Genomic DNA, 23,700 nt, shown 5'->3' with positions numbered 1-23,700 from the left:
GACAGACAGAGAGAGAGACAGAAACAGTGAGACAGAGAGACAGAGAGAGAGAGACAGACACAGAGAGAGAGAGAGAGAGAGAGAGAGAGAGAGAGAGAGAGAGAGACAGAGAGACAGAGCGAGAGAGAGACAGAGACACAGACAGAGAGACAGAGACACAGACAGAGAGACAGAGACACAGACAAAGAGACACAGACAGACAAACGTATATTATAAGCCACTAGTAATTGATAAAATATTCACGTAAAATGTATTTATAATATTATATCAGGGCACCCTAACTCTGACACTGTTTAAAGGTTTCGGGACAATAAAGAAAAGAAACGAATAGATGAAAGATTCAACCTGCAAAATATATTTGTATTTATAACCATCTTTCACCAGCATAAACATTCAGTATTAAGATTTGTGGTTGGACCGTCTAATAATGCATAGGGCTACTGTATTATGTCATTCAACCCATGACGTATCGACTGATTGCTTGCTGGATCAGTGAAGGAATGCGATATGCAAGATGTTATTTCAATTTTATATTAATAATTATTTCCTTAAAATTGATTACATGTAATTCCTTCGACATCAGTTGGATTTTCAATTTCTATCAAACTGGAAATATTGTTAATTTTTGTTCAGTGTCTTATTTCCTCCTCTTTTTTTCGATAATTCAGAATTTTAATTCAATCCTTATTTCCGTAAATCTGCGAAAAAGGGTTTTTAATTTTCTCCGTATACCTCAGGTTGAGTTTTTAAAAAACACAATTTTCTGTCCATCTCTTGGAATTAACCTACATTCCGCTAAAGGATTTCTTTGTTTGGCGCCCTTTTTCGTGGTAACAGACGACTTCTTATCATCGCCTCAATTCCTTTGTCCTTGACATTTTGTGACAATTTTTTCCTCTTTGCACGTCTTCCTAACTTCAGCGTACCATATGTTTTTCTTGGCGACGTCGGAACCGTATCGATCTTGTTTGAAGAATCCAATTGTTCCGTTGGCCATGAGTAAGTGGACCTGTTTGCCTCTCCCATTCTCACTGAATAAAGTTTGTCCAATTCATTAGACGAAGCAAACGTCAGCCGTTTTGGACTTCTCGTCGCTTTGTTTACGACATTGGTATCGAATTGCATTTGATTAACCTGACCCAATTTAGATTTAGATTGCACGGCGGTCAAATTAAATGTAATCGTTTCTGATTGGTCTATGTGTGTCTTCGTGGCGGAATTCGAGGCGCTCGAGGCAGACTCTGGAATCTCGAATTTCACTGGTGATAACCTTGAGACCGGAAGTACGACGCTTGGGTCGTGCTGGTAAGGTGCTGGTTTGTTACGCGAGTCTGGTGGGTTATCGTGATATCTTAATGTCAGTTCTGCTGTGTATACTGTAACGGAGAGAAAGAGAAAAAAAAAGAGAAATAAAAAATAGAAATAAAAAACACGCAGATTCTGTTGAATTAAATATTTAAAAACACAAAAATGTCACTTGGCTGGGTTCGAACCTATTGCACCGATCCGCTTGGCATTTGACAGTTCGCAATCATAACCACTCGGCCAAAAAAGAAGAAGTTTGTTTTGTTTAACGACACCACTAGAGCACATTGATTAATTAACCATCGGCTATTGAATGTCAAACATTTAGGTAATTCTGACATGTAGTCATCAGAGGAAACCCGCTACATCTTTTCTAATGCAGCGAGGGATCTTTTATATGCACCATCCCACAGAAAGGATACCACATACCACGGCCTTTGATACAACAGTCGTGGTGCACTGGCTGGAATGAGAAATAATCCAATAGGCCCACCGACGGGGATCGATCCCAGACCGACGGCACAACAACGGACAGTTTACCACTGGGCTACGTCCCGCTCGACCTCAGCCAACACTGAATGAATGAATGAATGAATGAATGAATGAATGAATGAATGTATATATAACGACACCCCAGCACGAAAAATACATCAGCTACTGGGTGTCAAACTATGGTAAATACAAAACAAAATTGATGATCAACATCAATATAAAAATTCAACAGTTAAATTAAAACACAGTGTAAAGAACTGTGCAAAAATACAAATATCACAGTTAGATAATATTTAAAATTTACAATAAAAGTCAGTATCACATTATGTAGGCCAAATATATATTTTAGAATTTCTTGCAGTGCTCACATTGAGGTGGTGGATCTTTTTTCCACCTCATTGTGAACACTGCCATTGTACTAATGTAATCGGTGTCAATCATAATTATAATCATAATTCTATGATGGCATATATACTTTGATCGACATAACGAGATGATTAAAATTCGTTGTTTTACAACAGGATTATTATGATACATTTCACATTATGTTGGCTAACTCATATCTTTATATTGAAAACAAAAACACCGTCTAGAAATATATAATTTTGTCGTAAAGACGTTTCTAAAGTATGTGGTTATGTTGATGGCAGTTGAATGCCACTATATAATACTTAGATCAGATATAGTGTAGGCCATACATACAAAGAGAATCGTCTGCAAACAACCAACCGAAAACAGATTTTTGCTGTTGATATCAGAAACGTTTTATGATATTTCATTCATTTCAACTTATTTTCATGCTTATATCCAATTAAAGTCCAAACACGCTGTCCTGGGCACACACCTCAGCTATCTGGGTTGTCTGTGCAGGACATTTGGTTAGTTGTTATTTGTTATTTGGTTAGTGGTTAGTGAGAGAGAAGAGGGTCTAGTGGTCTTACACCTAACCATTAAGTCGTTACAACTCGCTCTGGGTGCGAGCCGGTACTGGGCTGCGAACTCTGTACCTACCAGCCTTATGTCTGAGACCGGCATTTTTATGATATACTGGAATCTGAATGACTTGTACATTTACCACAACTGTGAAATCACTTTCATTATTAATGGCTGTGCAATTTTCAAGTCAACTAATTTAATAAAACAACAAAAATATAATACATGTGTACATATAAGTTTTGCTGTGTTTAACGACACCACTAGAACACATTGATTTATTAATCATCAGCTATTGGATGTCAAACATTTGGTAATGTTGGCATAGAGGCTTAGATAGGAAACCCGCTACATTTTTCTTAATGCAGCAAGGAATCTTTTATATGCACTTTCCCACAGACTAGAAAACACATATCAGAGCCTTTGTTCATTGGTGGTGCAACCCAGTTTGTTGAATGGATCCACTAAGGCGGTTCGATCCTGCGACACAAGCATCTCAAGCGAGCACTCAACCGACTGAGCTAAAAACCGTCCCCATGTTTGCATGTAATACTGCATTATTGTACTACCTTTTCGATCTACGAATTTACGTATTCAACGAAATGTGTGTTTTTAGAAAACCATGAAATTTAAAGCCCACGAATATAAAGCATTTCACAGTATCATGGCCATAACTAGGGGTGAGGGATGGGGGCGTATTTGCCCCAAGACACTTTTGTTTAGCTGCTGGTAACCCTACATTACTATGTCCCAAATGTTTTGATATATCCATAGTCACCCCGTTATTGTAGGCTGGATACGGCCTTGATAATGTTATTTAAAGTGTTTATGAAAGATCCCTTGCTGCTTACGGAAAAACAACAACCTGTAGGCGTTTTCCGCTGAAGATTGCGTGTCAAAATTCCAAACGTTTAACATCCAATAGCCGGTGTGTTCTAGTGGTGTCGACAAAACAAATTTTAACTTTCGTAATGACAAAAACTATCTGATAGGTCCACCGAAGGAAATCGATCCTACGACCCACCGTACCTCCGTCAAGTGTTTTACCATTTACTCCGAACCTGCCCCGAACTAGAAAACAAATACTTGCCTAGTTCTGTGTTAGCTGCTGAACGTTTTCTTCTGTCGGCATGCACGCAAGAGGACTGCCACCGAAGTAGAAACAAACAACAACAAAAAACAGTGATACAATAACGTAATGATCATGATGATGCAGATGGTCATAATGATAATGATGATAAAATACAAGAAATGTTGTATTTAACGGTACACTCAACACATTTTAATTACTATTATATAGCGTCAGATAGAGAAAGAGGAAACCTGCTGCCGCCTATCCACTGGCTACTCTTCTTTTTTTTTTACGTAACCGAGTGGTAAAGCGCTCGCTTGATGCGCGGTCGGTTTGGGATCGATCAAAGGCCGTGGCATGTGGACTGTGCTGTCCTGTCTGTGGGAAAGTGCATATAATTAATTTTTTTGCTGGATTAGAAAAAAAATGTAGCAGGTTTCTTCTAATGACTGTGTCAGAATTACCAAATGTCAGACATCCAATAGCCGATGAGTAATTAATCAATGTGCTCTAGTGGTGTCAAACAAAACAAACCTCGTAAATCTGGGCCCAGGGCCCCGTTCCACAAAGCGATATTAGCCCTAAGATCACCTTAAGTGCATGGCTAGCTTATGCACTAAGGTGATCTTAGTGCTAATATCGCTTCTTGGAAAGGGGCCCTGGGGCGTTTGTCTAGGATAGGCAGTTCGTGGTTCGACGCAATTGTTAGTGTTTGGTGAAAGAGTACTCGGTGTAATGATCTAATCCCTCCCCGCTGAAACGTTAAAAGTCGTCCCAGGTTAGTTAAAAGTTTGCTTTGTTTAACAATACCACTAGAGTACATTGATTAATTAATCATCGGTATTGGATGTCAAAACATTTTGTAATTCTGACAATCATCAGAGGAAATCCGCTGCATTTTCTTAATACAGCAAGGGATCTTTTATATGCACTTCCCACAGACTGGCAGCGGAACGTAGCCCAGTGGTACAGCGTTCGCTTAATGCGCGGTCGGTCTGGGATCAACCCCCGTCGGTGGGTCCATTGGGTTATTTCTCATTCCAGCCAGTGCACCACGACTGGTATATAAAATACCGTGGTATGTGCTATCCTGACTGTGGCCCATGAAGAGTAGCCCATGAAGTGGCGACTGCGGGTTTCCTCTCAATAACTGTGTGGTCCTTAGCCATATGTTCGATGCTATATAACCGTAAATAAAATGTGTTGAGTGCGTCGTTAAATAAAACATTTCCTTCTACCTTCTTTTTCCACAGACAAGAAAGCACATACCACGACCTTTGACCAATTGTCGTGCACTAGTTGGAACAAGGAAGAAACCCACTTGAATGAATCCATCTAGCAACTCAACCGAGCACTCAACAGACGGTTTAAAATATATTTACCTTGATTTTATGTATTGTATTATACTTATCCCCACAGCTCCTTACACTGTGGTTTTACATAAATATATATAAATAATATATTTACCTTGATTTTATGTATTGTATTATACTTATCACCCACAGCTCCTTACACTGTGGTTTTACATAAATATATATAAATAATATATTTACCTTGATTTTATGTATTGTATTATACTTATCCCCACAGCTCCTTACACTGTGGTTTTACATAAATATATATAAATAATATATTTACCTTGATTTTATGTATTGTATTATACTTATCCCCACAGCTCCTTACACTGTGGTTTTACATAAATATATATAAATAATATATTTACCTTGATTTTATGTATTGTATTATACTTATCCCCACAGCTCCTTACACTGTGGTTTTACATAAATATATATAAATAATATATTTACCTTGATTTTATGTATTGTATTATACTTATCCCCACAGCTCCTTACACTGTGGTTTTACATAAATATATATAAATAATATATTTACCTTGATTTTATGTATTGTATTATACTTATCCCCACAGCTCCTTACACTGTGGTTTTACATAAATATATATAAATAATATATTTACCTTGATTTTATGTATTGTATTATACTTATCCCCACAGCTCCTTACACTGTGGTTTTACATAAATATATATAAATAATATATTTACCTTGATTTTATGTATTGTATTATACTTATCCCCACAGCTCCTTACACTGTGGTTTTACATAAATATATATAAATAATATATTTACCTTGATTTTATGTATTGTATTATACTTATCCCCACAGCTCCTTACACTGTGGTTTTACATAAATATATATAAATAATATTTTCATATATTTATCATTTGTGACACCCAATAGCCGATGTGTATTTTTTTATTTTTTTTTGCTGAAGTGTTGTTAAACATTCATTCATTCATTCATTCATTGAATTCAATCGACGGTCCCCGTTCCGGGTTAGAGTCGGTACATACCAACTTTAAAGCCAATGACTTAAAGGTCACCTCCAGAAGGCCGGCCACCACTTAGATAGATTTAAATTCAACTCACTCCATCACAGTCGGTCGAACACACCACGAAGACACACTCGAATGACACGGATTTCGATCCGGGCAGTCTGAATGACCGGAAGTAAGGACTTGTTGTCTGTCGGGCAGATGTCGTGAAACCGGAGTCCTTGGCGATGATGATTCCGTCACCGCAGCTGTAGTTGGAAAAGAAAGGAATGTTGGGATTACGATAATAGGGAAATGTATGCGTGTTATTGTGTAATCGTTCAAAATAAACCTTCCACTATGTTTTCGTTCAGTGATACCTCAGACTTTAGTCAGTCTCTGTCTCTGTGTCTCTGTGTGTCTGTCTGTCTGTCTGTCTGTCTGTCTGTGTGTGTGTGTGTGTGTGTGTCTCTGTCTGTCTGTCTGTCTGTCTGTCTGTCTCTCTCTCTCTCTCTCTCAAATTTTTGTACTTGTGTGTTTCTAATTCTCAGTACTCACCCGCCTAGTATGATGGGGTATGTGGAACGAACGCCTCTTGCCTTGCATGACACGGTCTGCAAACTAACCTCCAGCGTACTATTACCTAGAAAAAGTAAAGGTAAGCGTACACCCTAACCTGCAAGAACAGGAAAACAAACAAGGAAACTTCTCCAACAAAAATGTTTAATGAGATATTAATTTTTATCCCCTTTCTAGCAAATACATGTTCGAGTTGCATGTTGAACTAAGCTCAAATTGACAAACATGGTCTATAGTATATTTTTATTACTGGTATGTAACCATTCATTTTGGACTGTTCGAACCAGTGGGTATTCTATCGGGAGAGTGGCCGGATCTAACTCAGCCGGTAGAGCGCTTGCTCGGGGTACTTGGTTTGTTAGGTCCAACCTCCTCGTCGCACCCATTGGGATTTTCTCGTCATAACCATTGGTCCACTATTGATATAGCAAATGTTGTGGTATGTGCTGCACTGTCTTCAGGAGGCACATATCAAAACAAAATCTACTGCTGCTAATGGAAACAAGTAGAGGTTTTTCTTGCATAACTATGTATCACAATTACTAAATGTTTGACGACCACAAGACGACGATTAACAAACTATTGTTCACTTAGTTTGTACTGACTAGATGTGTTTATGACGTGATACTCACTAATAAGGTTTGCTATAATCCTGATCGTCTGTCCGAGCGTGATGTCACCAACAATTCGTTTATCCATGGAATCGATGAGGTAGAATTCCACAGATGAGTGACTCAGTGGTCCCATGTTGTACAACAGTTCTTCCACGGGTCTCCGACTACAATAGGAAACAAGTTATTCAAGTCGCAGACCCCAGTATGACCACGTAGAAACAAGAAACTAAGTTTGGTTAACCTACAAATCTGTAACACATCTAAGCAAATAAAGAATAATACACGAGTGGTCATTAGATACCATTTCTCTTACAACGAGCGAAAGCGAATTTGATACTTTTTTAAAAAACGAGTTGTAAGATAAATGGTATCTAACGGACACGAATGTATTAATCTATTTCTTACATATCTTCAAAAACCAGGTTTTAAGCAAATTTTAATATATTTTTCAACTAAATGTTATGTACCGCCTTTGCAATTGTAGCTAACTTACGCGTCATAGACACGACGATTGTCATGTTAACTATACGTCGAAGTGTAATAGATGTATGGCATTGGTGATCATTGGATGTATGGCATTGGTGATCATTGGATGTATGGCATTGGTGATCATTGGATGTATGGCATTGGTGATCTGATCATCACTTAGAAGCAGCCAGTCGTATGTCTTGAAATTGTTAACACACGTGCATGTGTAAACAAGTATGTGTTATCAAAAAATAATGAATAGTGTTTTCACCAACGGCTGTGTAAGTCCGTGGTGGGGAATTTCCCTTTTAAAAATACACCAGAACTCTTCTCCACGACCGTTACTTGTCAGTGTGTTTAGAATTATGACAAAACCAATGCATTTGTTTTCATTACAAACACTAGGATGACTATATAAACACTACGGTCCTACGGAAATTGATATTCAAAATTACTTTAATATTAAAAATACGCTGTAGTGTAAACAAGTATGTGTTATCAAAAATAATGAATAGTGTTTTCACCAACGGCTGTGTAAGTCCGTGGTGGGGAATTTCCCTTTTAAAAATACACCAGAACTCTTCTCCACGACCGTTACTTGTCAGTGTGTTTAGAATTATGACAAAACCAATGCATTTGTTTTCATTACAAACACTAGGATGACTATATAAACACTACGGTCCTACGGAAATTGATATTCAAAATTACTTTAATATTAAAAATACGCTGTAGTGTAAACAAGTATGTGTTATCAAAAATAATGAATAGTGTTTTCACCAACGGCTGTGTAAGTCCGTGGTGGGGAATTTCCCTTTTAAAAATACACCAGAACTCTTCTCCACGACCGTTACTTGTCAGTGTGTTTAGAATTATGACAAAACCAATGCATTTGTTTTCATTACAAACACTAGGATGACTATATAAACACTACGGTCCTACGGAAATTGATATTCAAAATTACTTTAATATTGAAAATACGCTGTAGTGTATATACGTAGTAGTATATATCAGCTTTAAGGAGATAAACCCTACCTTTAAAACACTACGTCGTATTTTTTTTGCTATTAGATACGGGGTTTTATTTCTGTTGGTGTGTGTGTGTGTGTGTGTGTGTGTGTGTGTGTGTGTGTGTGTGTGTGTGTGTGTGTTTTAATTTAGATGCATAGTTATACAAAACTAAAACTACACTGCCCAATGTTTTTCAAATATTTTATCATTCAATATAAACCCGGCGTCGTGGTTAGGCCATCGGTCTACAGGCTGGAAGGTACTGGGTTCGGATCCCAGTCGAGGCAGGGGATTCTTAATCCAGATACCGACTCCAAACCCTGAGTGAGTGCTCCGCAAGGCTCAGTGGGTAGGTGTAAACCACTTGCACCGACCAGTGATCCATAACTGGTTCAACAAAGGCCATGGTTTGTGCTATCCTGCCTGTGGGAAGTGCAAATAAAAGATCCCTTGCTGCTAATCCGAAAGCGTAGCCCATGTAGTGGCGACAGCGGGTTTCCTCTCAAAATCTGTGTGGTCCTTAACCATATTTCTGACGCCATATAACCGTAAATAAAATGTTTTGAGTGCGTCGTTAACTAAAACATTTCTTTTTTTCTTTCATTCAATATAAAAAAAAGATAGTGGTCCTGAATAATGGTCCCATAGATGACGAAATCATTGTTACTGTGTACTATGCAAATGAAATGTTGGATAACCGTTGAAAACGTGGTTGCTTTTTTAAAGAGGCAGGCCCGTAGGAACCGAGGTGGCGTGGGGAGCACAGCCTCACACTTCAGGACGAAAATGCAAAAATGTTTGTTGATTTGTTGTTTTTGGTTTCTATTTTGGGGTTGGGTTTTTGTGGTTGTTGTTTTAATTCTGCATACATGAAGATAAAAAAGTGCCGTGTAGAATTTAAAACACCACGGCAATCTCCACGTCACTGACGATTGCCGACGTGATCCCTGGGGAGTTGCTTGTGACTTGCCCACTATTTCAGATATCGTCCCTACGAGCCTGGGCCCATATTTTCGGAAACCAGATTTTCTAATATGTCTTAGCGCTACGTCATCACGTCACCAAGACACCTGTCATAGTCTACGACAGTTTTACTATATCGTAGCGTTAAGACAGCTTCAAAAACCTGGATCCTGAGACACATTGCTGAATGCTGACCTTTCCACGTAGTTGGTGTCGGCGCTGTTGACTTTACCGTGAGCAGCGTAGTCACACGTCGTGACGTAGGGAGCGTCTTCTTCCACGAAGAACCTCCCCGATATCGGGACGTAGGTGACCACGTGATACGTCCACGTGCCATCGTGTTTCTGAAAGAAAAACAGAAAGAAGGAACTCATTTATCAAAGACACTAGAAATAGGCAGATGATTAGGTTAAAATGGATAAGAGCATAAATAAACTATTGTTGATAAAGAACACACTTTTATAGGGAGTGGGGGGGGGGGGGGGGGGGTAGGGCCGCTAACAGAAAAAGGGCTCATAGACTAACTCATCAAATATCTCATTTATAAAGCCAAACACACATAATTTGTGTAAAGATTATAAAAATAGTTTAATGCTCAGTAACCAAAGAGTACATTTAAAGTAGCATGTGTTAAAACAAATGATTTCAGGCACACATCAGAACTGTCATCATTAGTATCATCTTCAGTCTTTGAATCATCATCACTATTGCCATCATCATCATCATAATCAGCAGCAGCAGCAACAGCAGCAGCAGAATCATAATCATCTGCCTGCAACATCTTCAATTACCATTGGTATCAAAAACCAAACTATTGTTTGTCAGTAAATCCAAGAGTTAGAAGGAGCCGGACGTAGCCCAGTGGTACAGTGTTCGCTCGATGCGCGGTCGGTGTGGGATCGATCCCCGTCGGTGGGCGCATTGGGCTATTTCTCGTTCCAGCCAGTGCCCCACGACTGGTATATCAAAGGCCTGTCTGTGGGATGGTGCATATAAAAGATCCCATGCTGCTAATCGAAAAGAGTAGCCCATGAAGTGGCGACAGCGGGTTTCCTCTCTCAATATATGTGTGGTCCTTATCCATATGGCTGACGCCATATAACCGTAAATAAAATGTGTTGAGTGCGTCGTTAAATGAAACATTTCCTTCCTTTCATATAACCGTGAATAAAATGTGTTGAGTGCGTCGTTAAATAAAACATTTCCTTCGTTCCATTAAAGTTCATATAGATTGGATGCGGTGCGTGCGTGTGGTCCGACCAGTACTGATGTGTCTGATGCGTCTACGGCTTGCGTATTGGGCGTATACACCATATACGATTAGGCCTATTCCATTACAGCTGGTCGCATGCGTTTTGTATACGCACGCATCCAGTCTAGACGTTCTCTTTAAAACTAATGTATTTCGATTTTCTTAGTATTTAGTCTCTGTCTAATCATGTTGTTTGGGTTGAGTGTCCTCTTGTAGACCACTTAGATGTGCAACATAGCTGATTGCTTGTTACCATTGGCACCAAACATATTGGAAATATGCCTGTAACAAGTGATTTATTTTATCCAGTGGACCGATTGGATAAGTTGTTTTATTTCTGTACAACATTTTTGTAACCTGACCTCATTCAAAGATGATACTGTTTCCTAACTACAATCGTCTCTTTTCCACAACACTCTACCACGACAAATATGGTCCTCTCTCCAAGACTGCTGAGGCCTTCATCTTTTTCTTTCTGAAGAACGTGTCATGCATATTTGTGTTTATGTCTTTCACGTATAACGGTTACTCGAAACAAATTCCATAAATGTAACAAAACAGGCGTACTTAACTTCTCTGTATATTGTTCTTGGCTACAAGAAATGAGCAATGTCAAACTAGGTGACACCCAGATTAAACATATCTGACATAATACAAGACTATGTGTGTACATAATTTCAGGAACTTGTAAAAAGAAACGATTTAATTACCACCCAGATTTGTACAGTAATTCCATGTTTGCCAGCACTGCTATTACAGAAACTTTCATTGGCCATCATGGATACTTAATATTCCAAACATTCATCTATGAATGAACGAAATATGCATAGCTAGCATTTGTCTCATTTTTGGAAAGAGCAAGTGTCTGTCTATATCTCTCTGTCTGTCTCTGTCTCTGTCTGTCTCACACTCACACTCACACACACACACACACACACACACACACACACACACACACACACACACACACACACACACACACACACACACACACACACACACACACACACACACACACTCTCTCACTCTCTCACTCTCTCTCTCTCTCTCTCTCTCTCTCTCTCTCTCTCTCTCTCTCTCTCTCTCTCTCTCTCTCTCTCTCTCTCTCTCTCTCTCTCTCTCTCTCTCTTTCTCTCTCTGTAATAAAATTAAATTACATACCAAGAAAACACACTGCTTGGTTGGGTCACCCTCCGTGGTAACGTTCAACGTGTAGGTGGCGCGGTTGAGCGCTGTGTAGTTGAAACGATGTCGCCCCTTGCACACTGCGTACGGGAGAGCGTCCGTCATGTCCGTCTGTGCTGTGAGCAGGGTGACGTCATTGTATAACTGGCCACAGGTTATATCAACTGAAACGACACCAGCATATGCTAACTTCTAAGAGCGGAAAGATTTGGTAATTCTGACATATATATAACGAGGAAGTTCGATTTGTTTAACGACACCACTAGATCACATTGATTTAGTAAACATCGGCTATTGGAAAGAAAAGGAAATGTTTTATTTAACGACGCACTCAACACATTTTATTTACGGTTATATGGCGTCGGACATATGCTTAAAAAATACTCATTCATGGGCTACTCTTTTCGACTAGCGGCAATGGATATTTAATATGCACCATCCGACAGACAGAATAGCACACACCACGACCTTTGATATACCAGTTGTGGCGCACTGGCTGGAACGAGAAATAGCCTAATCGGCCCACCGACAGGGATCGATCCCAGACCGATCGCGCATTAAGCCAGCGCGTTATTACTGGGCTACGCCCCGCCTCTCGACGGAGATTGATCCCAGATGGAGCGCTTTACCACTGGGCTATTATCCCTACCCTCCTGCCCTCCCACCCCCCACCCCCACCCCCCCCCCCCCCCCCAACAATATCTGTGTGGTCCTTAACCATATGTCCGACGCCATACAACTGTAAATAAAATGTGTTGAGTGCGTCGTTAAATACAAACATTTCCTTCCTTTCTTCATCGACGCCGGAGGGTAGCCGTTGACGCTGTGTGGCGTTATTCGTGTCAGTAACTTTTGCTGTTTTAAGAAAAAATTCAATAAACTTCAGCACTAGACAAAATGACTATAAAAATAACCGGATAGTTGAATTATTTCCTGTCTGTATTTTGAATTTCTCGATGTACGTCCAGTCTGATATAAGCAGGGAAATGCATTAGCACCGTATCTGTTACGGACATACCCCCTGGCAAAGTGAGACGGTGATAACAAAATATATTATCATTATCATCATCTTCTTTGTCGGCCAGACTGAAGGATGCGTGCTTCTTTCCATTAATCTCTTCCGTTGTTAAAAGTTTGTGTAGCAGTGTTTTGCGCCAAGAAAGATGTCCTTGAACCTTGACCGGCCTCGGTGGCGCAGTGGTTAAGTCATGGGACTACAGGCTGGTAGGTACAGAGTTCGCAGCCCGGTAGCGGCTCCAACCCAGAGCGAGTTAAAGGGGTCAGTGGGTAGGTGTAAGGCCACTACACCCTCTTCTGTCTCACTAACAATTAACCAACTAACATCTAACCCACTGTGCTCGACAGACAGCCCAGATAGCTGAGGTGTGTCCCCATGACAGCGTGCTTGAACATTAATTGGATATAAGCACGAAAATAAGTAGAAATGAATGAATCCATGATTGCTTGAACCTTAATTGGATTAACGATTTCTTTGTTGCCTTTTGTTCATCTTGTTTGTGGTGGTGTTTAATTGTTAACGGCACCACTAGAGCACATTGATTCAATTTGTCACGGGGATTCTATAATACCCGTAACTGAATGAAACACGATTGTCCAAATCTCTCCTAACTGTATATCTATTAGATCTCTCTGTAACAGGCAGTTATACCCGCTGTGGCTCGTCTCTATAGAGATACGATCTTATATAAGTATATATTATTATAGCACGTTTAGTTCACTAGAAAACACAACAAAAACACAATACACTTTGGAATCTGTATTAACCTACGCTGACAAATGTACTGCCGCAGTAGTTAATTAACAACAACAAATAATAGCAACCCAGAACTGATCACTTAATTAGTTAATCTATAGGTGTCTAGTTTACACAATATGCTAATCACTTCACCGTGACACAACACCCACACGTGTGATAATTGAGAAACTCTTCCAGGAGAACTTAACTAATAAAGTAATTACACTCTATTCCTAACTGGTTAATTTTTAATTAACCCTTACTACTCGTTCAATAACATGTGATAATTGAGAAACGCTTCCAGGGGAACTTAATTAATAAAGGAATTTCAACTCTATTCCTAACTGGTTAATTTTTAATTAACCCTAACTACTCATTCAATAACCTTGTAACACAGAATTAATACTGGTACCTATCACAATAAAGACAATAACCTACAGTTTACCTATGTCCTCTAGGATGACTGGTTAAGCTTTTTATAATTATTTAGGACAGTGAGCCTACAGATTACTGCGTCAGATGACCGGCAGCGCCGTCTAAATAATATTTGTATAATACAGTATTAAAATATTTAAAGTCACATCAATCACATCAAGGTTATACACAGAGCAGAAAATATATATTTACCAAAGTCCCGTCTGAACTAATATAGATCGTTCAGTGGACGGACAGCGATCCCCTGGAGCCTTCCTATCGTTCTCCTCGATATATCTAAAATCCTAGCTATTTATTCAAAACTCTCGGAGACAGCGAATATCGCCTGGGAGTACAAGGCGGTACCTCACGTATCATGTGGATTTTCCACAACCACCACGCCGGCATATTTTTCTCTTATCGTTAGACTAGCTGTCGCCATCCGCGAGCAATCCCCTGGCCATAAACAGCACTACCGGAAATATTACGTAACTACTAGCCACATGGCCTCCACACCTGCGCTGGCTGTGTATTAGAAAAGCTCGATGACCGTCGCGCAAAGGTATCACGTAACAAGTTGCCCATCTGGGCTTAGGTGCAATTTGGAACTGCACACGGCCCTCTAAAACAATTAATATCGCCACAGGCGAAAACAAAATTAAGAGCATGTACCGTCACAAAATTAATTGGATGTAAAATATTTGGTAATTCTGGCACGCAAAACTTTTGAGGATACCCACTACATATTATTACTATTAGCATCAATGCATCTTTTATCCACATTTCCCCACAGCCAAAATAACACGTACCGCTCTGATATAAATAGAGGTAAAACCATGGCTTGTCCAGATATAATTTCAACGTGCCTGTATATGCTTTATCGCACGGCTATGTCCTACTCTAGTGCTATGTAGCAAATGTTATCATTGTCGTCTATGGGATTCGATTCGATGATGTGCAACCTGCAGGATATCCAGCCAATCAGAGGCAGATGTTCTCCGCTTTTACATCCAACAAGACAAATGAAGACACAACACGCTATTGGCCATTACGTGCTAACAGTTCCTGACAGGATGAGGCCATTTTGTGTGAGGTACGACCAATCGATATAGTTGGACATCTCTGCACCACGGCAAGCCAACTACATGTTGAGAAGTTTATGTCACACACTGTCTGACTCCGCGTACTGCGAGGCGGACGGAAACAGTAGCATAACTCAACCCGGAATACTATCTTAAAGTCAAGGCTAAAGAAAACGTCCATCAAACTAAAGGCGACGTCACAGTGTCTCAGATCATGTATGTAACTGTATGTGAAATATTTTCCATTTACTTAAGGCGAGGTCACACGATAGGAGTGTCTCGTGCGAGAATAGCTAGGTGAACACGTACGTCCGATTGTGACAAGACAAATATTACGATTTTATTTGTTGCAATGCAGTCGACTATTCTTGTACGAGCAATCCTATCGTGTGGTGTGACCATTAGTAGGACAACACTGTTTTGAAGCAAAACACAAGTGGCATTTTCAACGTCGTATCTCTGCAGTGTAGAGTCCACATGACGTTATGACAGTATCTTTCTTCAATGACAAACTATTGTTTTGCCATTTTGATAGGACTGCCACTTTTCATGACGATACATTCTTCCTTTGTCGCCTGTAGTAAGCCGTAGAAAAATCAAACATTTACAAGTTTATTTTGTTTAACGACACCACTAGAGCACATTGATGTATTAATCATAGGCTATTGGTAATTTTGAAATGTCTAACAGGGGAAACCGGCTACATTTTTCCATCAGTGGCAAGGGATCTTATATATGCACAATCCCACAGACAGGATACCATATACCACGGCTTTTGATATACCAGTCATGACGCACTGGCTGGAGCGAAAAATAGCCCAATGGGTCCACAGACGGGGATTCATCCTAGACCGACCGCGCTTCAGGCGATGGCTTCACCACTGGGCTACGTACCGCCCACTGTACGAGAAAAGGATTTAACTGCCATGCACTCATGAGTCACAGTACAGACTGTGATAACATCAGATGTCCGCGGAAGGTGGGAATACCCCGTCTCACCGGCGGCACTCGCAAATTATGAATGACAAAATGCATACAGGAGGTACCTTAGGTTAAGTTTGGTAAATATTAGAAACAGTTTAAGCTTGACTTACCTGAAATGATGTATCTGTCTTTAGTAAGTCTGCCCAACGCTATTGTTACGATCGACTGGAAATAAAGGTAGATTGCATGGAAAGTAATTCATGACTTCTGAACAACAACGCAGCTCGGTACATTTTGTTTTGTTTTTATTTTGTTTTGTTTCGTTTTTATTTTGGATTTTTTTGTTTGGCTTGTTTTGTTTCTGTTTTTGTTTTGCTGTGTGTTTTTTTCTGTTTTTGGTAGAGGCTTTTTTTGTTGTTGTTTTTGTTGTTGGGTTTGTTGTTGTTGTTTGTTTTTTGTTTTTTTGTTGTTGTTTTTTTGGGGGGGTGGGATTTTGTTTGGGTTTTATTGTTATTGTTGTCATTTTTGTTTTGTTTTGTTTTTTCATTGTTGTTCTGGAGTGGGTTTTTTGTTATTGTTCTTGTGTGGGGGGTTTTTAAGTTTTAATTTGGGGGGTATGGGGGGGTTGTTGTTGTTTGTTTTGTTTTGTTTGTTGTTTTGGGGGGTTTTTGTTGTTGTTTTTGGGGGGGTTTGGGGGTGGGGGTGGGCTTTTTTTTTCTTTTCTTTTTTTTTTGGGGGGGGGGGGGGGGGGGGGGATCCTCAGGGAGTGTGTGTATTTAAAATAAAATGTTTTATTCAACTACATATTAAAAATCAGCCGAACTTTGAATTATTAAAAATAGTTAATATGTTTTTCTTCTTCAAAGCAGCTATAAAAAACAGCAATTCCAGGTCTTAAGTCGATTTGTTTAACGAGGCATCATCACGTTCTAAATTACGACAACATGTGTTTGGTGCCTAGTATGGTTATTTTGACACTTCGTTCAGAGACAAAGACAGTTTTGAAAAATAGCCCAATGGGCCCACCGACGGGCATTGCTCTCAGAGCGAATATATACATACATATGCATAGAACTAGATTTATCAATTGGCCGAGTATATATTTCGGAACCTTTCCGAATGAATGCGAAACACGACGAAGCGTTACGAAATGTACTGATCAATGTTTACTTCGCCCATTTTTCGCAAACGTTTCCCTTTTTCGTCTTAGAAGTGAAATGTCATGCTTTTACTTTTTTTTATTTCGTTTTCGTTTTGTTCCTAGATTAGTACCTGTGAAAGCGGAAGATTCATTCATTATGCATACGGCAATTATAGGTTTGGAAATCTAAGACTGAAACACGTGGGTGTCGTCACAGCATAGTACATGCTATTCATGGCAGACGTCAAAATTGTGTCAAAACATCCTCTAATTAACAACACGGATCTCCAACTATTGCATACTAAATAGGGTCAGATTAACAAGAGAATAATGAAATAAAAAAGTTGATTACTAGGATAAGATAATCGATAATATAGTGTTTTTCTTTTCTTCTCCGTGGAACAGATCGCTAATACTAATTACAAAATGGAACTCTATTTTTTTTAAAATATTTATTACTCCAGATCGCAATAGCAGTGTCAGGGTTGCGACAGTGATTCACTGCTGTACATATACATCTTACAAAATAGTATGACGCATTAAAGCAACAGTTTATTTACATGCTGACAAGAGTTATTCTGATCTGGGATTTTAAATAAAAAATAAAATAAAAAAAAGAGGAGGCAGGAGAAAAAGATTGAACATTATAATGCTGCAGAAGAGAAGAAAAATCACCATTATTGTTAATAATTGTTGTCCATGAGTGCCTTTTCTTTCCTTTTCTCAAAACAGGTAATTCAGTAAAACAATAATTATGTGAACATTTATGCTAAAGTATATTGTGTGCAAGCCTTTTAATTATTATCGAAAATATTAAACAATGGAGCCCATGCTTTGTTAAATGTTTTGTAATTACAACTTTTATATAGAATACATCTTTGTATTTCATATTTTTTCTTAAGCATGTTTTTAGCGGCGTTGACTTCTAAAGCTTTATTCTGAAATGTTGTAACATACACGTAGTATTTTATGTTAATAATTGGCCACTTTAAAAAGACATAATTTTCATCATTAATCATACCAAACATAATCATATTTTTATTGAAACTGATTCTAACTCCCGACTTAGTCAGTATCCAGGTTTGTACTGATTCCCATAAATTATTTACCTTATTAGTGTATTACACTCAAAGAATAGATGTTGTATGGTTTCTGGGTAATTGGTACAAAAGCTACACATACTTGAATCAACATAGCGAATCATGTGTAAAATGTGTTCATGTATTCTATATTGAAACCACAATAAAGTTGAATCGTCCATGCACTGAACAGGTAATATAATATTATAGTACCTTTTCCAATCACACATATCAATAATAAATGCTTTTTTTGCATATTTTGTTTGTGCTTTAGGAGTTATGGATTTATAATTTATTAAATCGTACATGTTCTTGCATCCTGTTTGCTTTTGTAAAAAAAAAAAAAAAAAAAAAAAAAAAAAAAAAATGAAGAATGGGATTATTTAATGCTCTGAAACTGTCGTCTGTTAAATGTTCTAAGTTATATATGTATCATTTAACAGCTTTTATTAAAGGGACATTCCTGAGTTTGCTACATTGTAAGATGTTTCCGACTAATAAAATATTTCTACGAGTAAACTTACATATTAAATATATTTTCTTGTTTAAAATATCAATGTCTGTATGTATAATGTGTTTCTGGTCGTCTGAATATTTGTAAGAAGTCCAAACTGGATTTTGTCTTCAAATAAAAAAAATTAGGAAATAAAATGAAATTTAACATACTACAAATATTAGAACGATCAGAAACACGTTTAATATACGGCCACTAAAATTTTATGCAGAAAAATATATTTGATATGTAATTACAATCGTTAAAAACTCTCTGTTAGTTGATAACATCTTAAAACATGCAGCAAACTCGGGAATGTCCCTTTAACGAAACATAAGTAATAAAATTTGTGATTATATGGTACGTTTTTCGTTTTGTATCTGTTCATATGATAAAATATCACCATGGACATAACTTTGCTGACATAATGTTTGTATATAAATTTTGTGGGTTTTTTTCTTTTATCAACAAGTATGTCAGTGTTGTGCCAGATGTTCGTGCAGTTTGCGAGTAATGTTTTTTCTCTAGCATTAACCAACTAAGTAGTGTGTCTCTCCAAAACCTATTTAATATTTTGTTGATTCCATTATTATAAAATAGTCTCCGTATATTGTTAGCCCATGTATTGATATACTCGTAGCAAGTTTAAATAGGTTTACCCACATTGGGTTATTTGTAAACAGTCTTCGTACCCATGAACACTTTAAAGCAGTCATAAAATGTTTTAAATTTGGCATTTTAAGGCCTCCTTCTTTATAATCTGGAGTTATTAAATCGAGCTTTAATTTTTCGAGTTTGTTCTGCCAAACAAATTTAAAGAATAGTGTATTAATTTTTTTTAAACAACATATCTCGTGGATTGGGTAAGGAAATTAAAAGATGCGTTATATTGGGTACTATGAGCGTTTTAAGTACCGCTATTCTTCCTAATGTTGTTAATTTTCTAACAGACCACAATTTTAAGGAATTTTGTCTTTCTGTGAGCTTGGAGGCACAATTAAGTTCAATAATATTTTTCTAAATTAACTGGGAATTTTATACCAAGTAAACTGAATTGTATTACGCGCCAATTTAATTTCCATCTAGTATGATGGTAAACGTCTTTAGAAAACTTTTTGATTTCTATCCAAATGGATTTTGATTTAGAATAAGTTTAGTTTTAAACCTGAAATTTGTTCATAATAATCTAAATCCTTGAGTGTACTGTACAGGGACTCGGGGGATCCATCTAGAATGAAACTTGTATCGTCCGCATATTGTGATATTAAATATTCTTCGCCATCTATATTTACAACTTTAATACTTGGATGATTTCTAATTAATAATGGCAAGGATCTCAGCACATATACTAAAGATGTATGGAGACGGTGTGTCACCATGTCTGCATCCCCTTTCTAGCTCAATTGGTTCAGACAGAAATCCATTTTGTATGACTCTAGAAACAGAATTGATCTAGTTTTTTTTATGGACAACTTACAGTTAAAAATATTAAGTCCCTTATCTATGAATGACCATGGATGCTTTCTGAAAAGTATTTCAGTAGTAGTCGTACAGGAATATTATGCAGTTCAGTATATTGCATAACGTGATATATTAATCGTATATTTTCCCCGATACACCTCCCTTTTATGAAACCGGTTTGGTCTTTGTCTGTTATTGTATTGAGGATTTGTTTTGTCCTTAGAAGTGAAAAATCAAGCTTTTAACTAATGTTGTTTTTTTTTTTTTTTTTTTTTTTTTTTTTTTTTTTTTTTTTTCCCCCTAGATTAGTGCCTGTAAAAGTGGAAGATTCATTCATTATGCATATGGCAATTATAGTTTGGGAATCTAAGACTGAAAGACGTGGATGTCGTCACAGCATAGCGCATGCCGAGCCTATTCATTGCAAAATTGTGTCAAAACATCCTCTGATTAACAACACAGATCTCCAACTATTGCATACTAAACAGGGTCAGATTAAGATGAGAATAATGAAATAAAAGAGTTGATTAGTAGGATAAGATAATCGATAAAATAGTAGAGAAATAGCAAAGTGGGCACACCGACGGGAATCGGTGCTAGACCGACCGTGCATCAGGCGAGCGCTTTACCACTGGGCTACGTCAGGCCCCTAAGCCAGTGTAGCTTAGCAACATATTTGGACGACATGGGGACAGATCGGATAATGGCATCAGTGTTTTGTTTATACTTATATAGGATCAAAGATTAATCAGTATAATATAATGTAATTATAAGAATGTATACAACAATATAAGGACAGTTCCTGAAATTATAGGATGGCAATGCATGTATGGACTGTGTGGGGAGGTATATGGATATGACAAGTAAGAGAAATATATGTAATGCAACTTACAAGATAACACGTGCAGACAAACGCCCAGCCTGAAAAAAAGGTAAACAGTTAGCAATGAGTACAACCCAAACCCAGAACACCAGAGAAAGCAAGAAAAAAATTTAAAGCCTGTAGAGGCGGATCTAGGGGGAGGGGGGGGGGGGGGGCAGGGGCCCGCCCCTAAATTTTGCGACAGTTACAATTTTATTATATATTAATTTCCACCCCCCTCCAAACCTCCCCCAAAGTTCCCTCGGCATTCAGTCTCATATCATTTGGGCCCCCCTAAAAGAATTGTTCTTGATCCGCCACTGGCCTTCACTAGTATACCCTGGCAGAATGTAGCTATGCAAACAGGAAGGGAGGAACTGTTTTATTTCACGACGCACTCAACACAATTTGTTTACGGTTATATGGCGTCGGACATATGGTTAAGGACCACATACATATTGAGGGAGAAAACCCGCTGTCGCCACTTCATGGGCTACTCTTTTCGATTTGCAGCAAGACATCTTTTATATGCACTATACCATAGATAGGATAGCACATATCACCCCACTTGGTGCACTGGCTGGAGCGAGAAATAGCCCAATGGGACCCACTGACAGGGATCGATCCCAAACCGACCGCGCACCAAGCGTGTACTGAATGTAGTTTAAAACACACGACAACAAGGGAGAATTGTAAATATCTGACGTAGTGAGGGGGGTGGGGGTGGGTGTGTCATTAAAAATGGACCTGTTGTATCGTTGATATTCGATACCTTCTACGCTGTTTACAGGTGAGTAGGAATATGGGGACGTAGGGGGAGAGAACAGGCCCAAACTCGAGGACAAAAAATTTACGTTTCTATAGCGTATATATATATATATAACGATAAAATATGACCTAGACTATGCCCCCTCCCACTTAAAGTCTGTGACCTTTCTACTACAGATTGTCCCATCTCTCGCTTCAGATATTGTTTCTACGGGCCTGATTTATCCCGAGGATATAAAGCAATTAGTAAAGGAAGGGGAAAGGTGATCTGCAAGGGGACGGACCGCCATGTCCGTGCCTTAGATCCGTCTCTGACAGAACGGTGAACAATGCAGTGAGCATGCAAGAAATGTTTCTATGCCAAGGGAACTAACTCCGAAAGGCAAACAAAATTTCAAGTTGTAAGAGTTATTCCCTCTTTTTGTGAACATTTCGTTATAATTATTACACCTGTGATTTTATTTTTAAAATGTGAACGTTTTGATTTTTAGCTGATATATAAAACAGAACGAATACAAACAAATAACAGGAACCAAGAGGGGGAGGTAGAGATAAAAATAAGGCTTGTACTCCACCTCAAACACACACAAACACACACACACACCCATACACACACACACACACACACACACACACACACACACACACAGAGACATACACACCCTCACACACACACAGACATACACACACACACCCTCCTCAAACACTCACAGACAGACAGAAATACAGACACACACACACACATGCACACATACACCCACACCACACACACACACACCACACACGCACACACGCACACATACACAAAAATATGGGAAATGCATGTTGTGATATCAAAAACACCAGGATGACCAAAAACACTTCGAATGTACGAAAATGGATAAGTTAAACAATAAAATCTAAGTAAAGTATGATTTTAGTTATCAAAAAAAAACGGGTTTAATAGTAAAAAATATGCCCTAGTTTTTAAAAACAAGGGTATGTCCCTTTAAGGTGATCTTAGCACTATCATCGTTTCATTAAATGGGGCCCCAGTGTCGTAAATCTGTTGCAAAATTTAAAAAAATATATCTTACGTATCCAATCCATTGTTGTTCTTTGTCAAGACGCCATCAGTTTCACTGTGACAGGAAGTCATTTTTGACACACATGCACGTGCAACTGTTACACAAATGCACGTGCAACTGAAGTCAATGGTTGGTCGATATCAGGTCTGCCTGCGTTCTGCGACAATATACGACACGCGCTTCTGTTGATAACCGACGTGGTCATTCGGTTCTAAAATAGTTTGTTTTCTTTATCGACGCAACTGGAGCACATTGATCTATTAATCATCGGCTTTTGGATGTCAAACATCTTGAAATGTTGATACAACAATGGATCTTTTGCCATTATAATTTACTATAAGGTAGTACTGAACCAAATAACTTCCGGCTGGGTCAAAGTTCGAGGTGCAGCGAACTGTTGATAACGAATTGAACACCACAGGCCCTGTGATTGGTGATAAATGTGAGT

General features: G+C 38.5%; 1 protein-coding gene across 1 annotated transcript; it reads right to left on the bottom strand.

Moving 5' to 3' along the window:
* Window positions 1-334: 334 nt before the first annotated feature.
* Window positions 335-23,340, bottom strand: LOC121390541 (vitelline envelope sperm lysin receptor-like). Its single transcript, XM_041522376.1, has 10 exons — window positions 23,262-23,340; window positions 21,448-21,476; window positions 16,552-16,606; window positions 12,182-12,369; window positions 9,964-10,112; window positions 7,348-7,493; window positions 6,695-6,779; window positions 6,252-6,405; window positions 3,821-3,875; window positions 335-1,376 (listed from the first exon to the last, which is right to left on the bottom strand). The coding sequence occupies exons 1-10, from the start codon at window positions 23,272-23,274 to the stop codon at window positions 796-798; spliced, it is 1,455 nt and encodes a 484-aa protein (XP_041378310.1). The 5' UTR covers window positions 23,275-23,340; the 3' UTR covers window positions 335-795.
* Between the last annotated feature and the right edge of the window lie 360 nt (window positions 23,341-23,700).

Source organism: Gigantopelta aegis, chromosome 15 (genome assembly GCF_016097555.1).
Source record: "Gigantopelta aegis isolate Gae_Host chromosome 15, Gae_host_genome, whole genome shotgun sequence".
Lineage (NCBI taxonomy): Eukaryota > Metazoa > Mollusca > Gastropoda > Neomphalida > Peltospiridae > Gigantopelta > Gigantopelta aegis.
This window is presented reverse-complemented; position numbering and strand designations above follow the sequence as displayed.

Coding starts and splice junctions, on each gene's coding strand:
- LOC121390541 (XM_041522376.1), bottom strand. Junction 6,406..6,694: donor TACCCCATCATACTAGGCGG/GTGAGTACTGAG, acceptor TTCCAACTACAG/CTGCGGTGACGGAATCATCA. Junction 1,377..3,820: donor AGCAGCTAACACAGAACTAG/GCAAGTATTTGT, acceptor TCTCCGTTACAG/TATACACAGCAGAACTGACA.